This window comes from Haemaphysalis longicornis, unplaced genomic scaffold (genome assembly GCF_048455015.1).
Source record: "Haemaphysalis longicornis isolate Haplotype H1 unplaced genomic scaffold, Haemaphysalis longicornis Haplotype H1 scaffold_1, whole genome shotgun sequence".
Classification (NCBI taxonomy): domain Eukaryota; kingdom Metazoa; phylum Arthropoda; class Arachnida; order Ixodida; family Ixodidae; genus Haemaphysalis; species Haemaphysalis longicornis.
The window spans coordinates 104680275-104706366 of NW_027526203.1; the positions used below are offsets into that span (position 1 = coordinate 104680275).

Consider the following 26092-nt stretch of genomic DNA (forward strand, 5'->3'; position numbering starts at 1 on the left):
ACACTTTTCTTTGTTATTTTTCTCTTAAGTTCGACCATGTGACCCAGCAGCTTACTAGGAGGAGTGTGAACAAATGCCATGCGTTGGGTTCTCTTTGTCATAGTGGGACTTGTACTGCCCTCTTATGTTTCGGTTATGCCATACAAATATTTTTTAATTTTATTGCCAAACATAAAAGCAAAATACTGCACGTTATTTGTATGCTCCGTGATCGCTGACTTGGAAACAATTCAAATTATAATTTGTTTCGGTAGAAAACATGTTAAACTGCTGAATCCGAAACTGCGCCTGCTGCAAATTCACGGACATTTCGCGGCGCCGAAGGTCGGGCAAATTTTTTTCCCTATTTCGCGGCAAAATCAGCCGCCATTTTCAAGCTGTTACGTAACATTACGTCCCTTTTACGCAGGCTGAAGTTGCCAAAGCGTGACGTGTCGGTTCCGCCAACTGTTTAAATTTCGCCACACCTTCTCAGCCAATCACAGAGACGACGTGTATTATAAGCAATAGCAAAGACAGGCTTACGTTGTCATGTCCGGTGTAGTTATTCAAGTTTTTCATTGCAGGCTAAGAATTGTGCACTTCATGTAGGGAGAAATAAAGCAAACTGTAGAACTGTTGAACGTAAACGTCATGAAACGTCAAAATGACGACAGCACTCGCAACTGCTTTGTCAACCGGAAGCACGTGACCAAAATTGAAAGCCAATCAGGAAAGACTTCCGGCAAATTTTCAGATTTCCCGGGAATTTGTGCAGTCGAGAACAGGGCCCCAACAGGCGAAACGCCTCACGAGAAAAAGAGAAATTTCATCCAGCCAGGGGCAGCCGAGCCAACTGAAAATATTTGCATTTGAAGCTGCCCTTAAACTCGCTGTTAATTTAAACGAGCCCGTTTTTTTATTTACAAGTTCTACATTCAGTAATTTTCACATCCGCTCCCTGTTCACCGTCACATCCCCGTCTCCACATCTACATCCACATCTTCGCTCATCTGCTGGTAGTGGCACATCTACTCCACACGCCGGTATTCACACATCCACGCACATCTTCGGTCACATCTACATTCCCATCTCCATATCTACTATCACCATTTATCCGGCATACCAACCCCTTGAGGTACTTCCTATGGAACCAATTATATTACCCATCTCCGGTATTTTACGTTTAATTGAAAAACAATAGGTCACGTCATCATGTGGGGTTTACACCATCAATTCCAAATTTCTGATCGACACAAAATGGCATTGTTTGATATTTGTAACAAAACTGTTCACGCAATCACTTGAAACTATCTAAATTCCAGACCACCGGAAAATTGGGAGGGTGGTTACCTTGAAGAGGTCTGGGGATGAACAGTCCCAGCACAATTTTTGCCAAGTGTCCCCATTTCATGCGAACTCATGGAGCCCGTCATTTACTCTTACATCACCAAATTTTGGAAGACAATTCGTTTTTCTCAGCACGGGTTCAGAAAAGCATTCTCATGTAAAATGCATCTTTTATGTTTCACTCAATACTTGCCTTCTGCCTTCCGATTACGGACTGCATATTTCTTGATTTTGTGAAGACTTTAGGCACTGTGTCACATGAACTGTAATTCCTTAAAAAACAATCTTCACGCGAATACTAACATGCTTGCATAGTCATTTCACTTCTTAACTAACCGTTCACTATTTCTTACTGTAAATAACTGCGATTCTTCTTTATCTATCCTTCGCTCGGGTGTTACCCAAGTGTCTGTGTTGGGTTCCTTACTTTTGTTTATCTACATGAATGACTTGCCGACTAACATCCGCTCATCAGTCCGCTATTTTGCTCATGATTGTATCATTTATTAGGAAATAACTACTACATCTGATATTAACACTTTACATTCCGGTACTAGTCAAGTTATGGAAAAGTGTAAGTTGTGAAAGGTGAATCTTAATAAAAATTGAGGTGATCTTTTTTGAAGATGAGCCAGATCCACCTAACGCGAATTTGAGAAACAAGCGGAAGTTTGCTACCGGGCTTAAATGCAATGGCGTCAAGGCTATTACATGATTCATATTCATATTCATATTCATATGTTAGCGTTCACAAAACTGTGGTACAGGAATCCTTCTGATGTTGTCCAGTTAGATGAATACCAAAGTGTATTTATAAATCGGACAAATCGAAAAGGTGGCGGTGTAGCACTCTACATTCTTCTTGATATTCCTTTTGCGTTTTTAGACAATTTTTAATGGTAGACGTAGATTATGAAATAATAGCTGTTGATTCATTAGATCAGATAGTTCTGCTAATCTACCATCCGCCTTCAGGTAACGTTAACAACTTCATTTTGAATATGGACAACACACTTCATGCCATTCAAGAAATAAGTACAAATATGGTTGTTATAGGTGATTTTAACGTAGACATGCCCTCCAACAGTTATGCTGCTAGAAATCTAACTAACACAATGGCTTGCTATGGTTGCACAAACGTTGTTAATGTACCTACACGAACAACTATAGAAAAGGAAAGTATTTTAAATTTATGTTTCACAGATTTTGTTTCCACTGATATAGAGTGTGGCGTGTTGGAAAGTGACATCAGTGATCATCTGCCTTTTTTTTTGTTTTTCTCCCAAACCAAAATATAACTCACTTGGTGGCCGCAAGTTCTTTTTTGTATACAAAAATTAACGACGAAACTTTAGGTGTATTTCGAGACCTGGTAATGAGATTGGTCAGACGTATATGGTGAAAACAAGCCTACCCTGGCATATGATGTATTCTTGGATAAATTTCGCAAGAATTATTTCAAGGCTTTTCCGGAGGTTTCTTTCACTATGTATAAAAAAGCCAAGAAGCCTTTGGTAAATAAGGAAATGTACAAAAGAATAAAAGATAAAAAGAAACTGTTCGCCAAGTTTCTCAAAAGTAAGGATATAAATACTCTGTCCCTGTGTAAAGTTGAAGTTGAAGTTGAAGCTTATTTCCATAAACGTACACCATTATGGCGGAAAATAGGGTAAAAAGTTGCACTCAGCAACTTGACGAAGCCTTACATCCTTCATGGTCAACAGAAGCAACAGCGGCGGGGAAAACAAACAAAAAAGGGATACATAGACACCACTTGTGGGTGACAAACAAAACTAGCACGGCAAATCCAATATGTTCAAAACTACAATAGATAGCGCATCAATAAGTGCAACAGACTAGAAATAGGTTGACCGCTGATCTCAAGAAAGCAAAGGAAAATTACTATGCTAAAATGTTTACTGACAAGCGATCAGTAGAGCAAATTTGGAGAACCTATAATTCGTTGTTTTCGAAATCACATAAAAGAGTCCCACTTGAAATGCAAGCGGACGGTACTTCTTATTCCGGTGTGCCTCTGTCAAATAAATTCAATGAGTACTTCCTTACAGTCAGTTCAGTATATGACTATTCGAGTGAAGTAGACCCTACAGCATACCTGGTTGACAACTCGGCAACAATGTTTTTATCTCCGACAACCCATACAGAAATTTTTCACTTCATAAAGCTTTTAAAACATAAATGCTCAACGAGCACCGACAACATTAAAGCGCAAGCAGTTAAATATGTAGGAGATATAACTGCACCTGTGTTCAGTCACATATGTAATCAGAGGCTCACGGAAGGTATTTTCCCTGAAAAGCTCAAAATCGCTAGAGTCTCAGTGGTACAGAAAGGCGGTAACGGTAGTGATTTTGGAAATTACCGCCCTATTTCTGTCCTATCAGTATTCTCTAAAGTGACTGAAAATGTGATTAATACACGTCTGATAAGTTTTTTACATAAAAAAGAAGTAATTGTGAAAGAACAATACGGTTTCCAAAAGCGGAAGTCTATTGAAATGGCTCTGCATGGTATAAAGGAACAGATAATAAACAACATAGAAAATAAACTATTCACCATTGGTTTGTTTCTGGATTTAAGGAAGGCCTTCGATTCTGTTAAGCACGGCATTTTGATACTCAAGTTACAATTTTATGGGATAAGAGGTTTATCACTTGATCTTGTTAGTAGTTAGATTCTAGGAAACAATGCACCATTGTAAATGGTGTTGCATCCAGTTTCGGAACGATACGGAGTGGTGTTCCCCAAGGGTCTATCTTGGGTCCGCTTCTATTCTTGTTGCATATTAATGATGTAGTTAATATACTCGGTGCCCCATCAATAGTTCTTTATGCAGACGATACTAATGTTTTCTTTACAGGACCCAACCTCAAAATCATCACCAATATTGCAAACTTGTGGCTACAGGAATTATCCAAATGGCTAAGAGGAAATAAACTACAACTAAATGTCGAAAAGACAAAATGCGTAATATTTAGAGCAAAAAACAAGCAGTTAGATTTTGCTCCAGTGCTTCTATTTCGGGAATCTATTCTTGAAGTGGTCCCCTCAATACGTTTCGTGAGTGTTATTTTTAATAATGCATTGTCATGGAATGATCATGTAAATCACATATGTACGAATTTATCGCGTTCGTCGGCATTTTATTGAAACTTAAGTTTTTGTCACCCTGTTGGCTTAAAAAGCTGTTGTATTTTGCTCTTGTGCAGTCCCTCTTGCTCTATTCTCTTCTGATTTCGGGCAATACTACAAATTAAAATATGAATGCTTTACCTGTACTACAAAAAAAAGCTATCAGGGCTATTGTGAATCTATCCTATAGAGAAAGCACAGAACAACAGTGGGGAAGCTTGGGCATTCTGAAAATCCACGATTTAGTTAATTTAAGAGGCGCGCAGAATATCCACCACATATTTATGAACACCCCGACCTATTTCCGAATCTAGAATCTTCACCTCAGACAGCGTACTCCCTAAGAAAAAAACATTACAGAAAGCCGAGAATTAGAACGAATTATGGCATTCAGTTGAAGCAATATCAGGTCATAGACTTTTTAAATAATAAGAAGGAGATTGAAGTGCTTATTAAAGAGTTTAAATCCATAAAACTGTTTAAAAAACATTTGCTTCAGGTATTGCTACAATGATATGCCCAGTTTTGAATGAGTTAGCAGACTATACTTTTCGCGGAAAGAGTGTTACGTTTGCGTTTTTTACTTTAATAATGCTTGTTTTTTATGTTTAAGTTGAGTAACTTTCTGTGTTAAACTTGACTTTCTTGTCGTGTTTTTACTTTTAATTGAGCTGTTAGGCTCTACTAAACGTGTGCATGTCAATCTTTTCTGCTGATTTGTAAATTAATGCGTTAAAATTGTTAGTGGATGGTATGTGTCAGTGTATATTTTTATTTCTCTTACGATGGCATTTTCTTTGTTTTTTGGGCTTCGAAAAATGTGCTAGCTATGTTGTTCCTTTTCTGCATGATATAAGAAAATATTGTATCCATTTTTTTTCTTTTCATTTGATTTTGTGATGTGTGCTGCTGCCGACTTCGGTGCAAGCTACTTTGGGAGGAAGGGCCTCGTCAGGCTGTAGCCTTTTGCCCTCCACCTTATTTGTAAATGCACTTTCGCCTCTTGAAATCTTAAAAACAAAAAAAAAAAACAAAAAAATGGCCAAAAGTAATTAAAATTATGCCGTGAATTTAAGCAATACTGGGGTGATAAGTTCGGACTTTGCTTATATTGAATTGAAACACTCAAGTTGACGCAGCGTCCTTATGAAAACATTATTTAAATGGACTTTCGAGCATGGCGCGAATGCGTTTTGGTGGAGAAGGCATTAAAATATGTAACAGACGTTTGAAGTAAAGTAGAACTGTATATGTAGGGAAGGTGGGTCCTTTCAGTAGCAGCTCTTTTCGAATTTATCATAAGGATAATTTTCTTGGGCACGCCTGAAGGCACTCATGGAGTAAGCAAGCTCTTCGTTGCTTTGCCATGAATTTCCAAAACACTTCACAAGACGGTTGCTCATATTCTCTTCTTCCCTTTAATGAAGTTGTTCGTACTCTCAGAGGGGGGGGGGGGGGGGGGGGCGGGGTAGTGGTGGAGATTACCAGTTCTTGAATGCAGCGGCCATTTAGTTAAGTACTAAAATGGTAAATACGGGAGTCAAAAAATAAAACCATAGGGACGAGGGACACGAAATTAAATCATTGTTTCACATCTCAGAGTTTCGCTGCGTTCACTTCTTCGGTTGACGTCGTCGTTGACGTCTGGGTACAGATCTTTCGTCGATCTCCTAATTGCAGTCTGAATGCATAATAAGCAAGCTCCGAACAGTAAAAAAAAATTCTGAAAACACCCACCAAACAGTCTGAACGGTCAAGCCAAACGCAAACTCCGATTGGTCCAATGGGTTTGGCTTTATTTTCATCAATGAAACAGCTGGATCTGGCTCATTTTCGATATGAACAATAACATGCGTACACGTTTTCAGGGCGTCATCTCAACTATTTTCTCGCCACCCCTACTTAAGAGGAAAGTAGCCAAGTATTAGTTGTCACTGCAGCTTTATCCGACTTAGGTTCGGTTTCTGGATCTGGATCATTTCGATAAAACGCTTCAAATATAAATGCATGTGCGTTTCTCGAACTAACTCTGCAGCACCTAACTACTTTCCTAATGACGTCCCTCTATACACTGTCTCATCTTATAAATACCTTGGCGTGAACTTACATCTCAGCAGTCGTGAAAACTTTACATTTAATATGTCGTTAATAACGCTAACCGTATGTTAGACTACTCCCAGCGAAATTCTTATATGGCTCCCGGATCCAGAAAGTTGCAACTTTATAAAAGGTCTAGTTCGTTCAAAACTAGAGTATACGGCCTCTGTATGGCATCCCGGTCAAGAATCACACATTGCAGGAATAGACGCAGTCGAAAATCATGCCTCGCGCTTCAATCTCTCCAACTGTCACCGCCCAGGAAGCGTTACAGCCAATAAATTAATTTTTTGATTGTGTCTTTTTGACAAAATATATCACAAATATCCCATTCTACAACAACAGCTACTGCCTTCTGAATCTTACATTTCAGCACACATTGACCATCAGTACAATGTTAACCTCTTTTCCTCTCATACACAGCATTTCCATAAGTCGTTTATCCCCGGCATTTTCGTTAGCCTGAACCGCCTTCTCTCGTGCGTCGCTACGATGACAGATGAGACTGCTTTACGATCTGTTGCAAGCAACTTTTTGTGGTGAATGCTCATGTTTACGTTATTTGCACCTTGTATTTGCGCTGCTCCATTTCTTTTTCTGTTACACAGAATGTCAACCCGGCATTCCCCTCTGTAGTGCCCTTTGGGCGATGAGGGTAACTAAACAAATAAATGAACAGAGGTAATGCTAAAGTAACTGTAAATATTTAGCGGCTCAGGTTCTTCAAGGCAATTTCTAGTAGAATTTCGCTGCAGGAAAGATTCGATAAAGGACAGTTTTCAATTACAGCTAGCGCTTTGGGTAACGATGGTCATACAGCGCATGCAAAGTTTGTCTTCGTAATAACTCACGTGTGAAACCCCCCTATGTAGTCCTGGTTCTTGCCCCTTTGAAGCTCCAGCTCCTCGCCTAAAAGTGCTCCTGCAATTACAAACACGTTTATTAGACAAAAAAGTAGCTTTGTTGCTACCATAAATAGTAGAATATTTACAAATTCTCTAATCAATTTTTTTAAAGGATTTAACGTGGAACCACAACAAATTGCGCAGGCATTCATTCCTTAATTTATTTTGTGTGTGCAAGTGCGCGTAGACTACTCAAACTGTGCATTTCGAATTTACCAGAAATGAATACATTCTTGAATTGCTGTTTTCAGCGCGTATGCAGTGCTGGTAACTTCATGAAAGCGGCAAAGTAGCGCTGCCCCACTTTATATCTCCCGAATCACAATGTCTTTTGTGCTGTAAGTTGAGTGCAGGGCAACAAAGTTGTTCATGAAATGCATTGATATTCCAATTTAAATTTCATTCCTGAATAATTCGATCGCGGGGAGGTTACCTATTATGTCGCTATTGATTTTCCAATTTACGTTTCCCTTCTTAATAGATGGATTAAGGGGAGGTTACCTATGATGTCGCTTATATATATTCATATTTCATACAAAAACATAATTTGAGTAGTGTCAAGTGATAAAGCACTATAGGAATCAGCGCACGCTTGAGATTCTGGAAGCCTACACGATTTATAAGAGAGGCACTGATTGCGTAAGCACCTTTTCTGTTGTCTTGTCTCCAAAAGAGATAGCGTTTCTCGAAGACTAACCTTTATCGTTTAGGAGCAAAATGGTTGAACTGGCATTACGATGAAGAAAAATTCGTTTACTTTTTATGTGTTTGGAATGTTTTATGTATCTGTATGCTTTCCCCTTTATCTTTGTGTAACCTTTTCGTTTATATTGCTCAGAGGAAAATAAACACTTTGTTGGTGGTCAGCGCTATGTGTTTGTTGCCTCTTTCTTTGTGTCCCGTTTTGAGCTGTGTTTTTGTATGAAGTATGAACCAACAAGCCGAAAAACTCTATTGCCTCAGATATTCACAAACCAATAGGACGGTCGTTTGATGAGTTTGGGATATTTCTCTAATACGGCCCCACCATCTCGGTAGAGGTGCGGTGGCTGGCAAGCATTCCTCGTCAATCTATCTCGAGTGAATTCCAAAGAACAACAGCGGAATTGTTTAGGTCCATATGAGATCGCTTTAAGCGAACGTGCGAGCAGGCGTCGAAAAAATGGAAAAAGACGAGTTCCGTACAGCGAGGAAGCAGTTTTAAATAACAAACGGCTGTGCAGATCAAGCCGCTTTAGTTCATGCTCACCGCCCCGTGGACCAATCCTCATCCACGGTGGGAATTTCGACCACCTGGAGATCTTCAAGAAGCTGAAATATTGTTTCTTGCAAGACCGGACATCACGGCTGGGGTTGCACCCGCGTCCTTCGACTCAGCTGCATAACGCTTTACTCACTACGCCACCGTGGCAGGTGAGGAATACTGCTTATTTCTTCTGAATGAATACTTCAAGACCCCTGAGTTACTGGTGAAGCAAGGGATTTTTCTTGGGCGGCCATCAGCGGAACACAAAGCACGCATTAAATTTCCAGCTGTGGACGCCACTCGGCACATCATGGGAGAAATTCATCGGAGTCTTCGACAAGAGCACCGAACTGTAGTGAGAGAGGTTGCCGTTATGGAAAAGTGTGCACAAAATCGTGCACTAAGGTTTGAAAATTAAGCTGCTGTGTGGCGGGGGGATGCGCTAATTTTTTACTGCGTAACAAAACCGCAAGCGTATGGACGTTTCCTTGGAGCGTCTGCCTATGCTTAAATGCAATACACAGGATTTTTGCGTCCACTCAAGACCACAGACGAAGCAGGAATTCACCCCTACAACCCCGAGTCGAAGTGTCAGTCAAAGCAGAGTCCTTCAATGATTGTCCGATCACAAACCTCCGGCCAAGGTTTCATTGAGGGACAAAAGCTGCTGTTAGGATCGCCCCTGTCAACGAGGAGACTACGTCGGCCTTGCACAACGCGTACTAGCCCCCTGTTTCTCTGTCAGCAATACGGCTGCATTCTTCTGCTCTTCATTTTCTCGAATCAATATTCGAGCAAACTGTGCATATTTTTGTGCGAGTTATCCTAGCTTAGCTTAGCTGCGAGATAGAATCAGGACCGCGCGTGGTGAAAAGGCCTGTTGAGGTGTTCGTTTTTTGCGACGGTCACAGCTCAGTTTCCGTTTTCGGATGGGGGTCATTTGGCGTTTGCAGTTTTTGGCTAGCCTTTGATTTTCCACCGGAATGATACCAGTTAACTAGCACCGGAATTAAAGCGGTATGCAGGTTTTGGTTTAGGTGACCAGCTACGCAGAGAAAATAGGTATACAAACCAAGCCCCTTAGCACGTTAGTTTGGCGCTGCAGCTATGTGATTCAATATCGAGAAAACAACACATTTACATGTGAGAGCTCGTACAAAGAAAACTACTGAGGTTTATTTTTTGCAAATATGGTCGTTACGATTCTCTGTCGAAGCTCATGTCTGACAACGGCATTCAAACTCTAGAATCTGGAGGATGCTTGGCCCGACTATCCTTCCTGCACAATATTGTTACGTCTAAACTGAAAATAACTCCGTCGACTTTAGTTCAACCCTTAAGCACAAGAACGACGTGACACACGCATACTAAATCCCTTCAGCCTATCTTCGCAAAAACAAACGAGTTCAGGCATAGTTTTTTTGTCCCACGTGCCATTTCTGAATGGAATCCGCTTCCGGAAACAGTTACCCATTCCAGAAATTTCTCCGAAGCCCTCCATGAGAAGACTTGTTATTGAGTATATGCATTTTACGGTGCGCTACGCCTTTACCAATGTTTTTTTTTGTATTTTTTATTTTTGTTTGTTTGTTTGTTTGTTTTCTTGCAAAAAAAGTTTGATCGTTGTATAAATGTGTATTGCCAGTTGCCCCTCCTGCTTGGGCCAGAAAATCTGGCTTGCAGTATTCGCAAGAAATAAATAAATAATAACAATAGAAATCTTCTTTGGAAATTCATCACTGACAGCAGAAAAAAAAACGCTAAAGTAATGGAAGCAGCATAATGGATGCGCGAAAAGGGGCCAGGGAGGGATAGATATTACTAAGCATTGGTTGAGTGCTAGGCTGAGGACATAGGTAGTTTGTCTAAGATAAAAATTGACACGCAAAGTATCTGCCAACCACCCACCAATACGGCAACTTCAAACAAAAGTGCAACTTCAGGTCGGCCGGATGGCAAAGGCCGCCAACCGAATCGAAGGAATTCTGGCCAACGACTAAGGAAGAGGGAGGACGAGGGGAGGAAAACGAGTAGAAGACACCGCCTTCTCATTCGTCCCATTCTTTTTTAATACTATCACGGGCAGGATAAAAACATTTTACTACTACTAACGGCACAGATAGCCATTCACGCATTTTCAGAACTCTAAATAACTCATTGGATTATGAAAAGCACCCACCGCAGATTTTAGGTGGGCAACAAAGACAACAGGAAGCCTTGAATGCTGGCTGCCCTTACCAAGCAGCTTCCAAACGCGTGCCGAAGGGACTATCCAAGCTCACCACGGTTGTGCTGTACAAGTGTTTATTTACACACCTATGTGGCAATATCAAGGTGGATGTGGAAATTAGTGACATCATGCACGCAGTAGCTCCCGTACCATCGTTGTTACGCGCCGACAGCCGACATCAATGTGCAGGTGGGTTTACTCTTTGCGACCGCGACCGTGTATTCAGCTTCTGCTTCGTCCTATCATCCAGCAGGTTTTCGAATATCCGGGGAATGCCACAGACGCGGAGCACGGGCTTCTCGCTGGAGGACCCAGATTGACCCCTTATTATGCACCTTCAGGAAAAAACCACTGGAAACACCCAACCCAAGATGAGAGTAACTGTTTTTGTCTCGCCTCTCTTCTTGCGTTGTGTGATTACATTGGTTTTTCCCTTAATATTTTGACCCCATAGGCTGGAATAACATCAGTGGATCAACCAGGCACGCAGTACATCTCAGTCATCGTAGTTCACATTGTTTGCCCTTCACGATGAGGGAACCAAGCTATGTCGCACAACAAACACCACAGCCAGATAGCGACCCAACACACTGCCAATGCAGCCGCAGCTCTCCAAGATGCCTACACAGAGAGTTCATATATATGCTTCACCAGGGTTGCGCGTCTGATTTGTACAAGCCACCGCATCAACGGCTCCACCGCCGCAGCCAAGCCTGCTATCAGTGCTGCGCACCGAAGTCCTTATCCAAATGTGCGCACATGGGTCCTGCACCACCGCGCTACAGACGGCGCGGCTAGCAACGCACGCACGTGCCGACTTCACCCCGCCGCTGAAACCGGCGTGGCAGATCCTACACGAGGGGCCGGTGGCTTTCCCGAACGACTATAGAATTCAAGATGGCAGACGGACCCGCAACTCCGCTCCCGTATGGGGACCGGGTGGCCGTTGCATGGCACCACCGTCGCTTCAGCGAACAGCGCCGCCCGTGGCGAACCGCTCGTCAGTGGAATGCCGGTGGCGATCAAAGCAACGTAGCTGTGCATGACTTTCTGTCGTTCTGCTGCAGCGCGGCTTGCGAAGCGCAGATAACCACAAGAAGTTCTTTTCAGATCGGTAAACCTTGAAAGTACAAGCGACCGTTACGAGTCATGCCATGTGGTGATTTCCATACTCAGTAATTACAAATAGCAGACGACGCTCAATGCGCCAAGCTCGAAGTCAAGCGGGAATCGCAAGTCTGTTCCATAGTTCAAATCTTTCATACCTGCATGCATTTTGACGTATCAAGGAATATATTGCAGCTAAATGCTCCCGAGGTCGCGGGTTCGATTCCCTGCTCCGGCGGCCGCTTTTCTGATGGATGCGAAAAGCAAAAACGCCCGTGCGTTCGAGATTTCGGCGCACGTTAAAGATCCCCAGGTGGTCAAAATTAATCCGGAGCCCTCCACTACGGCGCGCCTCATCGCCTGCGTTGCGTCCGCGCGTTAAACCCCGAATCAAATCTATTGAATCGCCGTGAAGTGCTCCTATAAAGCCGGTGTGTACTGCCGATCCAGGAATTCTGCGGCACTAGCCTTTGGCAGTTGATAACGAAAGGGCGTTGTGCACAATCGAAAGACAAAGTTGAAGGGTTCCTTCTAAGATTGGCACCAAAAACAAAAATTGTGATGGACGACGCTCCGTACCTTCATTAGCTTCGGGAGAAACGTGTTTAATCTCACAGAAATACGCTTACTACTGTTATCAAAAATTTTTTACACAGTAAATACCGAATGATAGTTGAATGTAATTGCTTGTCGTGGAAAAGAATTGCTTTTACAAGACATGCAATGGTTGCTGACTAGTTGGTAAATGGTTTTTCAAGAAACAGTTCCTGCGTGGGACGAGAGACAGGAGGCTGCCAAAAACCTCAGTTTCACAACTGAATGCTGAGGTCCAGTTTTACAACCTGCCACCTACGCCAGCACGCAGTTTAGTCTTTTGGTCGCAGCGTTTTTGACTGAGAGCCTTTCTCATTCTATTTTGCACGAAAAAGCTACGCGTTCGTTGTCGTTAGACGGAGGGCTGGAGGATTTCGCTGTTTAATTTTGCACTTCCATGCTCCCCTCTCCAAATCCTAACTGCTGCCAGTGTGTCGGAAATGCATCTGTGCTAAAGGACTCGGGCTGGTGCACCCCTATTTGAGGCAACAGTGGCGCGTTTTTGGTTTCTTCACAAAGCGTGCTTACACGATTTTTTTAGGTACCCGGCAAAGAATTCACATACACAGCATTAAAATATACAGGCTTGCGTTATCACTGCCACGTGTTTTTAACTATCGGTGCCGGTCTTTATTCCATGCAGGTGGTAAAACGGGAAGACGACAGCCTGGGCTATTGAGTGGTTGAATAAATTTGGTTCTTTATAAAATGATCACGATAAATGTGGAAGTTTCGCTTCAGGTCAGAGGCTCCCATGCTGTCACAGTGTCGCTTACCAAAACTGAAGGCACAAAGGTGACTGTTACCGAAAGAAAGTGTAAACTGCCGCTACGTTTGCACGGCCACGCGGCAATCGATCTCTTACGTAAGTGCCTTTCTCTTCAAAAAAACACGTATCCAGGAATCCCATCGTTAAGGCTGGCATGGAAACCGTTGTCATTGAATCCAGTGAAGATAATTTAAAGTGGTAGAAAAATAAATACTAAGAATAATAGTTTATCCCTACTCAGATCGCGCGGAGCCAGACGCTGAGCGCCGCGAAAAGTGTTCGTGTCTATGTCGCCCATTTCCAACCTTAGAAGAGTCCAAGAAGTTTACGTAGCCGTTAGTGCATTTCACAAGACACGAATACTAATAACAGTAGTGTTATTTGTACTCTGATCGGGTAGAGTAAAGCGTAGATCGCAGCAAAAAGCCCTCATGTCACTTTAGCCCATACCCAACTTTAGAAGCGCCCGACAATTCTACGTAGCAGTTATTGCATCTAAGAACCCAACACATCTGTGTAGACTTCGTTTCACCGCTCATATCCGCTCAAAACACCACCAAAACATTCAAAGCACCGAATTAAACACGGCAAAAACAATCGGAGGCTGGTAGTCCAATGCACCGGCTCATTCCATTAACGCAGGGAGAACCGATTGGTGGCGCCACCCGTGTAGCTGCCCGGTCCCTATGGGGGTTATATATACAGGAACTGTACCTCTATTGAGTTATTTCTAATGGTATCATTTGTAAGGGGGGGATGACGCACCATCTTACCAATAGGAGTCAACTCTTCGTTTAATGATAGCGCTGCTCCTAGGGCAGGCACGAAATAATTTTTTTGCCGTTCCAGGTGGTAGCTCTCCTAGACAATATTGCCGTCTCTGCTTAACGTGCACAAGTTTTCTAATCCTCTTTTAGTCACTCGACTGGCTTGAAGTAAACTCCCTCTGTGCTACCCTTAGATTTTAGGGCTTCTGGAAGCTGAATTTTTCCCGCGTGAATACTTGGATGGACACTCTCACATTGCACCACTATGTGGCACATAGTTTTCGTTTCTTTTTCGCAGAACGTGCATACCTCACCATTATTTGTATCTTCCACACAATGCACTTAGTTCTCAAGCAGCCTGCTCTAGCCTCAAACAGCAAAGCACTGCCGTCGGACTAATCGTAGAAATGTTCCTTTTTATGCCCAGTTTCTCTGACCTGTACATCTCTAACGACGTTTTAGCTTCCATTTTTCCCTTCATTTATTTGTTTCGATCTGCCTTGTTCCTTTTTTAGTTACAATGGCTGTCGTTGATTCTCCACTGCTTTTTCCATGTTTCATCGTTTGCCTTTTAGTTTTCCTAGCCAATGTGTGCCTATGCTTTTTATGAATAGGTACCTAAAAACTTCAGCTGTTCAACCACGTAGATCCGTTGGTCTCAACCTCCATAAAAACAGATTTTACACGGAGATTTTCGAACTTTAAACGACGCTCAGCCCATATGTTCATATCTCCCTTCACTGCTTCAATGTTCTCCTAAGGCCTAATGGCCTATCGTTGTTCGGTTCACTTCAAGGCATGATTAAACGTCTGATTTTAAGCAGAGTACTGCATACGCAAATGTAAGGCACGAAACCATTACTTATTTACATATTCCTCTCACTACTTCATCAGTGTTATACCCAGACAGAGCTCTGTGCTTCATTATAGCTGCGCTTAGCTTTCCTTTATTCTTAAGTTGCTCCTCCTGAGTCCTTAAGTCGTCCCCTTCGTTTATCCACACTCCCAAATGTTATCATGGTGACCTTGTGGTTATCTGCAACACGCACAGGATTCAGCGCATTGCCCCCAAACATCCCCATGCACTTTAAACACGGCAAGCTAATATATTCCTCCAAACTGGCCAATTCGCCATGCTAGATTGACACTGCGTCAGCACTAGATTAATTGAAAACCATTCTTCGGGCTACTATTTAACGTGAGGTCTGTGGCTTCCTGTCCACCAAAATTTATGAGCGGTTGCATATCACTCTGGTTATCAGCTCAAATAACAATGTCGTCTACCTATAACTTTCCGAAATATGCTGTTCTGCCGCTCCGCCTTGCCCCATACGCGTTAGGGTGAACCCAATTGACTTTATTCCACTTTTTTAGAATCCTACCATGTAAAGCATGCACAGCATTGGGCTCAAAAGACATCCCTGTTTCAGTCCTCGACGGGTGTTGTCCTGCTGTGCGCATTTCTGCCTTTCACATATCAGGTGCAATCTGTTATCTTTATAGATTGCTATAAGGATGTGAGGTGACTCCCTCGTTATGAAGACCACGGTGACCCAAGCGCGGGCACATGACCGTGGAGTTACTGCCCTTAAACTACCGTGCCGACGAAAAATAAACGCCAAGTCACACGAGGGGAGGACGCGGACCAATGAAAGGCGGCCAAAACCGAAAACTAGAGGAGAACGTCTGGCGGAGTAGAAGAGGAAGGTTCGAGAAGAGCCGTTTCCAGGCGAGACGTCGAGAGGGCGCCGGGTTTCTGGGACCCGAGCTCTCGAGAGATCTACCTGACGCCCTGCCATCCTGCGGTCGCTGTCCGGTCTTCCAGAGTCCTGTCCCGCGGCAGGCGCACGAAGTCGTGGCGTGCCCCACGGTTTCCTGAGCGTCGACACTGACCTGCTGCCCGCCGCCTGCTTTCGCCAGGTGCTGTGGCGGGGTGTCGAGCACTACCGACCCTTGCGAGCCACGACAGGTTGACCTCTGCGAGGACTCGGCACGCTGGACGCAGCCATCTGCTCCCGTCGCGCCCCGCAGCGCTCTGCATCGCAACACATCGCCGCACCGAGTACCGATCCCCTGGAAACTCCGCTCAGTCATGGTGAACTTTTCCATGAACTATTTTAAGGTTCTTTAGATAGTGTATTTTTTGGTTTCTGAGGTGTTTAGCTTTTTAGATGCGACGCATCTCTTTAACTCGTCTTGTCCCTCCGGCGTCCATCCGTAGTCCGCATCCCTCCCTCATTCTCCTCGCCACGCCAGCTACGCGGTAACGCCGCTCTCACCGCAGCGCCATCTGTGTGTTAGGGCCCGCTCTCACCGCAACGCCAACTGTGCGTCAGCTCGCGTTAGTGCTCGGTTAACACATGCGCATGCGCTGCTCTCTCTCATTCCCCTCACCATTAACGCGCGGTACATAGAAACGCGATAACTGCACCGCTCTGTTCAGTCGCTCCACCGCCGCCGCTCCGATGACATCCCATGACCACCGATGATTTGAATGGAGACTAACAGGTCTGCTACCGCGATGGTCGGCGCAACCGTAACAAGCACCACCCAGATGCGTCGCATCACCCCATGGTTTCCCCCCGCGGAAAGATGTGGTCAATTTTTTTACCAGTGTTTCATTTTCGGGTAGACCTTGGTCTGCGTCGTGCGGTGTATAAGAATACAGGTTCGCTCATAACCCTTCCAAGCGCCCTCGTCCATTTTTTGGCACTGTGGCATGTCCCAGTCGTCCCTTAATCCTTGAAAGAAGAACCTGCGAGGGGGTTTACCCTCACCAATTGGCGTCCGTGACGGGACGAGGGCGTTTGTACATTGAAAGGTAGCGGATCAGGATAAGGGTATGATGAGTGTGCATCAGATTGCGGCGGCAGGGAAGAGTTTCGGGTTAAGTGACATCGAATTGCGTGCATAGGTAGACGATGCTCTCGCGATGGCGCGAGATGAAAGAGCAGCTGAGCGGGAGGCTACCCGAACGAGACTCGTGCAGGAAGAAAAGAACCTGCACCTCCGACTCCGGTTGGCAGAAATTGGTGAGAGTAGGGCCCCTGGGACGTTTTTCAGCGACCCAGCACCCGTAGAAAGCACCGGTTTTAACCTGAACCCGCACAACTTCATCCCCGTCTTCAATGAAGCTCGCGATGACTTGGATGCTTACTTCAAACGCTTTGAGCAAGTTGCCACTGGGCAGCGTTGGCCAAAAGAGAAATGGGGCACAGCTTTCAACTTGTGCCTCGCAGGAGAGGCCCTTAATGTCTTAGCCGATTATCTCCTGAGGACTCAATGGACTATTAGACCAAGGTGGCTCTTCAGCAGCATTTCCGTTTCACCGCAGGAGGATACCGGCAGAGGTTCCGGCAGAGTAGGCCACGAGACGGTGAAAACAGAGAAGCAATTTGCTACGTGTTTAGAGAGTTTTTTCGACCACTGGGTAGAGATGTGAGCGATGGCACAAAGCTATGATGCAGTACCGGACTTAATTGTCGCCGAACAGTTTCTGACTAACAGCCACAGTGCGTTAGCAGTCTTCATTCGAGAAAGGGATCGTAAAAAACTCTCGGAGGTAACAGAAGCGGCCGATCATTTCATCGAAGCCCAGCATCAAGACAATCTGCTGCGGTTTCAGGGACAGCAGGACGCGGGGTCGTCAAAAGAAGAGCGAAACATAATGAAGGGAATTAGAACCATGGGCTGCTTCCTATGTGACAAAACGGGGCACAAAGCTCTAGTGTCGCTCAAGGTCAAAGCAACCATGTTGTTCTGGGTGGTGCCGATTGGGTCACGATGTCAAGTCTTGCCCTAAAAGAGTTCGCGAAAAGGAAGCAGCGGCTTGCTGTCTCTCACCGGCAGAACGCAAACGCGCCTCTTCGAAGGACAGAGTGGAAGGCCCTACTGATGGGCAGTTCTGCTCCCAGTCGGATCAAGGAGCGACAGCTAGCAGCATGGTAGTACAGGATAAATCCAGACTACTTCGGCTTCCGGTGATAGAAGGTTAACTCTTTGGAAAAAGAGTTTCTGTCTTGAGGGACACCGGAAGCAGCACGCTGGTGGTCCGTCGGTCTCTTCTCCAGATTATGCTCTAATGGGTGCAAGAGCAACACTGCGCCTAGGAAATGGGACTAGTGTCGAGGTACAAGATGCACGGGTAGAGTTGTCATCGCCTTTATTCTCGGACAACGAAATCGCAAAACGCCTGGACACACCCGTTTGTGATGTCATCCTGGGCAATATCTCAGGTGCACACGATGCCTCCAATCTCGACCTCGCGCGGGAGGACAGCGCGATGCTTGCGAGCCCAGAAATGGGCTTAAACATTCTCCAGGTGACACCGCAGCAGCTTCGCCGTGAACAGGAAATAGACGGAAGCCTGCGGATGTGTTGGGAGAAGTTTGGCAAGAGACTAGCCGGCAAGAAATTGGGCGTCAAAACGTTCTTTGTAAAGAACAGACTCCTCTGCAGGCGGAATGAAGCGCCACGAGACGTATATCAACAGGTCGTAGTGCCAGAGACGTTTTGGCCCGAAATAGTGAGCAAGGCGCACAAGAGCCCATTGGATGGGCACTTCGGAATCAAGGAGACCACACGTCGAGTTTTGGACACCTTTTATTGGCCAAGAATTCTAGACCAGGCGCGTGTGCACGTCCGTTTCTGCGGAGCTTGCGGAAAGACATTCTTTAAAAAGCAAGCTACGAAGGAACCGGGTGGACGCACATCTCCTTTTCATAACCCTCTCGAGAAGTACTTCGCAGTGGCGCCGGCTCTCTGTCGTCCGGGTCTAGGTAGGTCAGCAAAAGCAGCTTAGCGGTTCAGAATTCAGAGGCCGTAGTAGGAAAACACAAATTGTATGTTGCGGCAGTCATGGAGTGTTGAGCAGGTAGAAGCTCAGTCGGCACTTTCATGTTAGTAACCTGCGGAACTAGGTACCTTGCCACACACTGTTTTTTCACCCTGGCTATGTACTTTTGACTTTCCACGTTTTGTCTGCTCTTGTGAACTCCCAATACTTTTCATGATTGTGGTTGTTAAGTGGCGCTACGCAGGGTTTTTTTGGGTTTCGGAAGACTCATCTGCGGACTCATATGGAACATTATGTTCGCGGTCATGCGTGACAGTCCTTGAGTGCGCATGATGGTGCTCCCTGATGGCGTGTGACAGGGTTGTAGACTGCGTACACCTCTCTGTGCAGTTTTTTTATGCAAAAGAACTTTTTAAGGGGAGGCATGCGTGAGGCCACGCACTCGTGACGACGTGACGCAAGCGCGGGCACATGATCGTGGATGGATTGCCCTCAATCTGCCGTGCCGAAGAAAAATAAGCGGCAAGTCAGACGAGGGGAGGGCGTGGACCAATTAGAGGCGGCCACAACCAGAGAGGTAGGGAGGCCAGCGGAGAACCGAGCAGAATGTTTGGTGGAGTAGAAGAGGAAGTTTCGAGGAGAGCCGTGTCCAGGCGAGAGGTCGAGAGCGCGCCGGGTTCCTGGGACCCGAGCTCTCGAGAGATCTACCTGACGTGACATAGCGGACCTAATGTCTACTCATGAACTCACGCATATTGCGCGATTAAATTCCACCAAAGCAGGCAGATTCACTCTGGAAAAAGTTGGTTTTGACATCTCGACATTACCACCACTCCCAGAAATATCTCCCCCCTGGGAGCACATCGACATCGTAGACCCCAAGCCGCTACCCCAGAACATGGGACAAGAACAAACGGCAAGTAGACAAGCTTTCGCAAGACGACACGACACCCAAGCAACGCAACTCATCGATGGCAACGACCTTACTCGCAATACCCATGTCATCTATGTAGATGCAGAAATCGGTGAGCAGGAGCAGCAGCCAATGTTCACCATGGCATTGACAAGCCATGACGCAACAACGCGAGGAAACAAACTCCACCTCCCCTGTGAAGCCGTCAGCACGTCCCTTGCAGAGCTGTGCGCCATGTAGATTTTGCCGAGCACGTCAGTTTGGCTCAACACCAAACGTGGGAACATTGCTCAGATCACTATCGAGTCTACACGGACTCGCAGGAAGCCTATCGTGCCTGCCACAACACTCGCACTACTACCGTCATTGTCAAGAAACTTCGTCTCCACGTTAGCTACCTCCGTGCTCTGGGACACGACTTTCATGTACACTGGATCCCAGGACACTCCGGAATACCAGGAAACGACCGGGCCCACCGACTAGCGCGCGCTTTACTTCTATCCGCGCAGTCGAAACCACCTGAGCGATTTTCCAGCCGGTTACCCGGCTACGTGGAGACGCACAATCAGTGGCTAGATCCCGCAATAACGGTATCTTTGGCCAATCAGCACAGACGCAGCTTTCTACGCAGCGCGGGCAATCCACTTAATATCCCTCCACTTCCTCGCAAGGCTGCTACCCGCTAGCAGCAAGTTACACTCCGGCGGATACAGACTGGCACCCTCCTTACCCCCTACCTTTTGCAGCGCTTCCGAAGCAAGGAAAGCAGCCGTTCCGTCGACCAGCTCAACACTGGAATGTGCAGCCAATGTGGAACCCGGGCTGACCTGGAATACCTCCTGTGGTTCTGCCCGCTATACTCGGCTCCCAGAGATCGGGCCCTGGCCTCAATCCCGGGTGAGATAAGGCCGAACTCCCTTCAAAGCTGGGCTGCACCACCCCCGTGTAGAGCTGCAGCGGTCGCCAACGAACTTTGGCGGTCGCTAAACCAGTTCATGGATGATGCAGAAGCTCCTGCCACCGGTTCCCCGATCGGACACACTGCCAGAACCACAGCCCGTCACGGCCGAAGCCAGTGATCAAACGACGAACCGTTCACCTATTTTTCTTTCACAGCAGCCTTAGATCGGCTTCAAAATGTGAAATAAACGTGTTCAACAACAACAACAACTGACGCCCTGCCTTCCTGCGGTCCCTGTCCGGTCTTCCAGAGTTCTGTCCCGCGGCAGGCGCACGAAGCCGCGGCGTGCCCTGTTCCTGGCTTGCTGTTTCCCGAGCGTCGACACCGGCCTGCTGCCCACCACCTGCTGTGTCCTGGTGCCTGTTCGTGGCCGGGTGGGGAGCATTACCGACCCGTGAGAGCTACGACGGGTTGACCTCGGCGAGGACTCGGCACGCCGGACGCGGACGCAGCCATCGGCTTCCGTCGCGTCCCGCAGCGCTCTGCATCGCATCACATCGCCGCAGCGAGCACCGATCCCCTGGAAACTCCACTCAGTCATGGTGAACTTTTCCATGAACGGTTCATGGTTCTTTAGATAGTATATTTCTTTGTTTCTTCGGTATTTAGCTTGTTTTACCAGTGTTTCGTTTTCGGGTAGTCCTTGGTCTGCGTCGTGCGGTGTATAAGAATACAGGTTCACTCATAACCTCGTCCATTTTTTTGGCACTGTGGTGAGTCTGAGTTGCCCCTGAATCATTGAAAGAAGGACCTGCGAGGGGGTTTACCCTCACAAAGGACCTGTAATTAGTCGTCACCTAAACCCTGGAGTTTCAGTACTCTCCACAGCAGCTCTCTGTTTACGGTGTCATAGCCCCTTGAATGTCCAATAAATCCGTAATGGTCTATTCTGAGATTTCGCAATTTCAATGCCCTGTTCTATCAGGAACAAACTATCATCAAAGCGCCTGTCTTGTCTAAATATATTCTTCAAATACCCGTGGATTTCATTTCCTTCCATCCATGCCTGAATTTATAATGTTATAGCCTGAAATCCGGACTGGCAGCGGCGCCGTGCGGAATCTTTGGTCAACAAATGAAGCCCTGCCATAGTGCTACAGAGACGTTTCGGGAACAGGAAATCAGTGAAGGACTCTGGTCAAAGCAAAGCCCAACTTCACAGGAAAGCGCCTCAACACAGGCAATGACCATTGTGTCCTCTTCCAAAGAGATGACCGCTGTACTCTCGGAAAGACAAAAATTGGCCCCTGTCGACTACTTGGAGCATTTTAAAACAATAACACGATATCATTATGGAATGTTTTGCACTGTTTTAAAGAAGAGCTTGAAAAGCGCTAGTCTGGCGCACCAGGAATTGCTCCTTCACGAGAACAGGGCACACTCCCACAAAGGCCTTGGCCAATGTCAAAATTGTATTAATTTGGCTTTGAACTGTCCTCCCACCTTAAATACTTTGGCTTTGTTGCTGGCAAATTTTTTACGTTGCTACCGAAATATAGCAAAAACTGCGTAGAGAGCTAGGGGTGGGGGGGGGGGGGGGGCGGGAGAGGTGGGCAATATTTAAACCGGTTGAATAATATATCCCTACTCTTAGTGAAGCCAGCAACTTCAGATTCTTAAGGATAGACTGTGCACTTTGAGGGCATTTACAAATTAAGAAAACAGAAGCACACTTATTAGATATACAGTGGAATCTCGTTGATATGATTCCGTATAATACGTTTTTCGGCCGAATACATTTTTGGTTTCGTCCCCGGCCGACGTCCCTAAAAACTATTGCATTTCCCTATGTTAATTACGATCACATTTGTGCCGAAATTAGGATACCACGACAGAAAAGGTGGGTCTTGACCGACATTTTTTGAAATTTTACATTTATTATTCGAAATACTAGCTCAAACCGCATTCTAAAAAAACACGATCGGCACGTTGCAGAGCCGCTGCCGCGGTAGCGCCGGTGTTGTGGAGGAGCCAGGCGTTGCCACTGCGTACAATGATTGTGAAACGTCAGGCGACGCCCCGCGCTGTCTATCGAAACGCATCACATTCGAGGAAGATGCTACATCCCTTTATTGCTTCTCTCTATGCTTTCCTGACGCTGTTCTTTGTTCTCGTTCTGCCTTCTACCTGTGCCCAGCGTGGCTGGTGAGGATATCGGGCAATTTTTTTTCTTCTCCGCCGGCTGGCTTGTTGCCGTTGCTTGTGACAATGTCAAGGAAACGCAAGGATCCTATTATATAAAAAATCTCCCACCTCCCCTCGCCGGAACCCCTTTGTAGATTCGACGCATAGGGGGTTCACGTTGGAGCGTTGGACAGCGGAGGAACGGCGCTGGAAGGATGGAGCGGAGCGGCGCAGGCACCGCGTTTTATAGAGCGCATAACGGTGAGGGGACGCGCCGGCGCCAGTGCGTCTGCCGCGGCTATGACGCAACACAATCCAACACAATCCACTTTAATCCAATCCAATCCAAATCCAATCCAATCCAATCCAAGCCAAGCCAATCCAATCCAAGCCAATCCATTCAAATCCAATCCAATGCCCCTCGCGAGAGAGTGTTCCCTATCGGAGAGGAGAGGGGGTGAGCGGCGGAGAGCGCAGCTCACGCGGCGAGGAGAATGGGGGAGGGGCGGACGCCTACAACAACGCCGACGCCGGATGCAGGGACAAGGCGAGTGAATGAGATGCAGTCGCATATAAAAGTGGAGATTGTACGATAATTCAAAGATAGCCCGAAGCGGAAGCGCGTGCACTAGGCACGCGAGCTCGGTTTGGCAGCCAGTGTCAAAGCGGATGTAGGAAAGCAGACTCGGTTGTTTGCTGTGACCTCCTACATTTATCCAGGTCGCGTAGGCCCGCCCAGAACGAGCGGCCTCCCAGCTGCTGTCTCGGCGTTCCACCTGTGGCGCGTGGCACTGCTCACGTGCCAGTCCAGTCCACTGATGGCGATTGTGGCGCTCATGAGGACGATGGCGATGGTTTCGCTACGGGGAACTTCGAAAGAAGCTCCACGTTTTCGGCCCCGGTGCAGAACAGATTCGAGGTGCGAAGCATCAGCAAATAGAACACGTCCTACTGACATGGTTCACGTCAGTTAGAACGGCAGGACTGAACGTTGAATTGTCAGTCCTACGCAAAACATTTCCCATCATAGAGCTCTTCTTTAACATAGAAGACTCCCGAGCGTCCGGGGCCTGGCTTCACCGATTTAAGGCACGACACGAACTGTCGTACCAAACAACGTCCGGCGAAATGATAAATGCCGGGAGCTTTTTGTTCGAAAAGCTCAGGGAATTTTTCCGTACTGTCGATATTTTCTTCCTTTTTTAAACTCTTTGGAAATACGATTTTCGCATAAGACGTTTCCTTTTCGGGTTCCCGTGGAAAACGTATCCACGAGGTGTTACTGTTTGCGATTTTTTGCTAGCTAATTAGCAAAAACTCTCGTGTTCATTTTATACACGCGAAAGCCCATAGCTGCCGTCACAGGTTCATGGCCGGTTCACCAATTCGCACTGGCAGCGACTTCAGTTTACCCACTTACACACATGCTTTCACAGCTCAACGAAAAGTGATGCTCACGCATTTTCACGCCGAAAGAGAAAGCTTACGTGACTCTTACATTCTTTGTTTAGGTTATGTATACTAACACATTTTCTCGCATTTATTATACATGTTTCTGGCGTGTTCGGTCCTATATATAAAAAAGTTCTCAGATGGAACTTTACTTCAGGAATGTTTTTTTTTTTTTGTCAGAAAGAGCGAAAACCATCTTTGGAAACAATTGCTCATGTTTTCCGGGGGTTATTAAATGTCAGTCAGTGTCAGATAGTACAATGCAGGCTTCCATGGTTTGCTCTATATATAAGAGGGCATGCAGCCACGCCTCGCCCAGAAATGCGTGGAAGGTGCAAGCTATACACACGAATCACATTGTCAGAAAAATGGCGCAACGAGTGTCGTGCGCCAATGATAATGTCGGGGGATACGGCTCGGAGGCACGCTGTTACTTCTGCTAGTCTGACCCGAGTTCAGGACCGATCCTGCGAGAACCACATTCGCCTTTAACACGAAGTTCGAACACAATGTCCTCGCGAGCATTTACTCGAGCCAGCTGAATACATTCGAGCTGCTCGTGGGATTTTCAAATGGGTCTTCCAGGGTTCCTCTGAGAGAGATGGGGAAGAACGACTGAAGAATTTCCGCCCTAGCTTCCAACCTAGTTTCCACAATCACGATTACTGGGTCTTTTAACAAAATGCAGGATCATCATGGGCCTATCAGGAAGGTATCATCTCAGAACTGAACTGTGTGTCTTTTCGCAGCAGAGGGAGCGCTCGAGCCAGTTTGTGAGTGGTGAGGCGCCTGAAAGATTTCGTGCAGCCGTCCCCAACCATACATTTCCGCTTCGGGATGGTATTTTTACCCCGAATAGGTATTTCTGCGACTTAGAGAATATATAAGACGTGCTAGAGACCACTAGGTGGTCACACCATATGGGGAACACTCCACAGCGGGCTGGGTGGGGGTTCCTGTGTTGCAATAGCACGCCTTCTTTAATGGCGCGCCCACTGCCCCCCTACTCCAAGCTCCACTTCGCAGGTAACAAAGCCCTTTCAACTCCACAGGTCTTCGTTACACTGCCCACATTATGTGGCTAATCATAACCTAGCTGGCAGCTGTTATCAGTGTGAACGGCATGGACGCACCCATTGAGAATTTACGCGTAGACTGGCCCAAGTTCGTTGTAATTCAGTAGCCGCTGGAGAAATAGTTATGACCTGAGAGGCTGAATACCAATAATGCATCCCTGGGGAAAATTACCTGGCTGGTGACAAGAAAGTTTTCTTATCACCGGCTTGCCGCGCTTGAACGATTGCACAGATTGTGCCGCAACGTGCCTCTATTCAAGTTCTTGGACCTGCAGTCTCCCCTTTGAGCCAGTTTGTCGCTAACAAACGAACGCTGCAAAGCACGTGATACCGAATTCAGGATGCACAGAACCCGTTTATAAGTTTCGAATGGGGCTGTTATCGAGGCACTTGGTGATGCATGTTTACACATCTCTGTTGGAAGCAGGTAGTGTCGGCAGAGTTTTAGGCAGTGTCCGTAATTTGAGAGGCGAACAGACCAAGAATTCCTTCTCCGGAGACAGATAACCAGATAATGGGTAATAACCATAGAGCTGGTGCCTTTTGCATAGCCAGAAAACGCATGTGCTATGCC

At 46.1% G+C, this 26092-nt stretch overlaps 1 protein-coding gene across 1 annotated transcript in view; it reads right to left on the reverse strand.

The window, feature by feature from the left end:
• LOC144145109 (cytochrome P450 4V2-like) overlaps positions 1–26092 on the reverse strand; it is a 180001-nt gene that overhangs the window by 121975 nt on the left and 31934 nt on the right. Inside the window, exon 5 of the mRNA XM_077676645.1 lies at positions 7431–7500. Within this exon, the coding sequence (XP_077532771.1) occupies positions 7431–7500 (70 nt within the window). The remainder of the gene's footprint in view (positions 1–7430; positions 7501–26092) is intronic.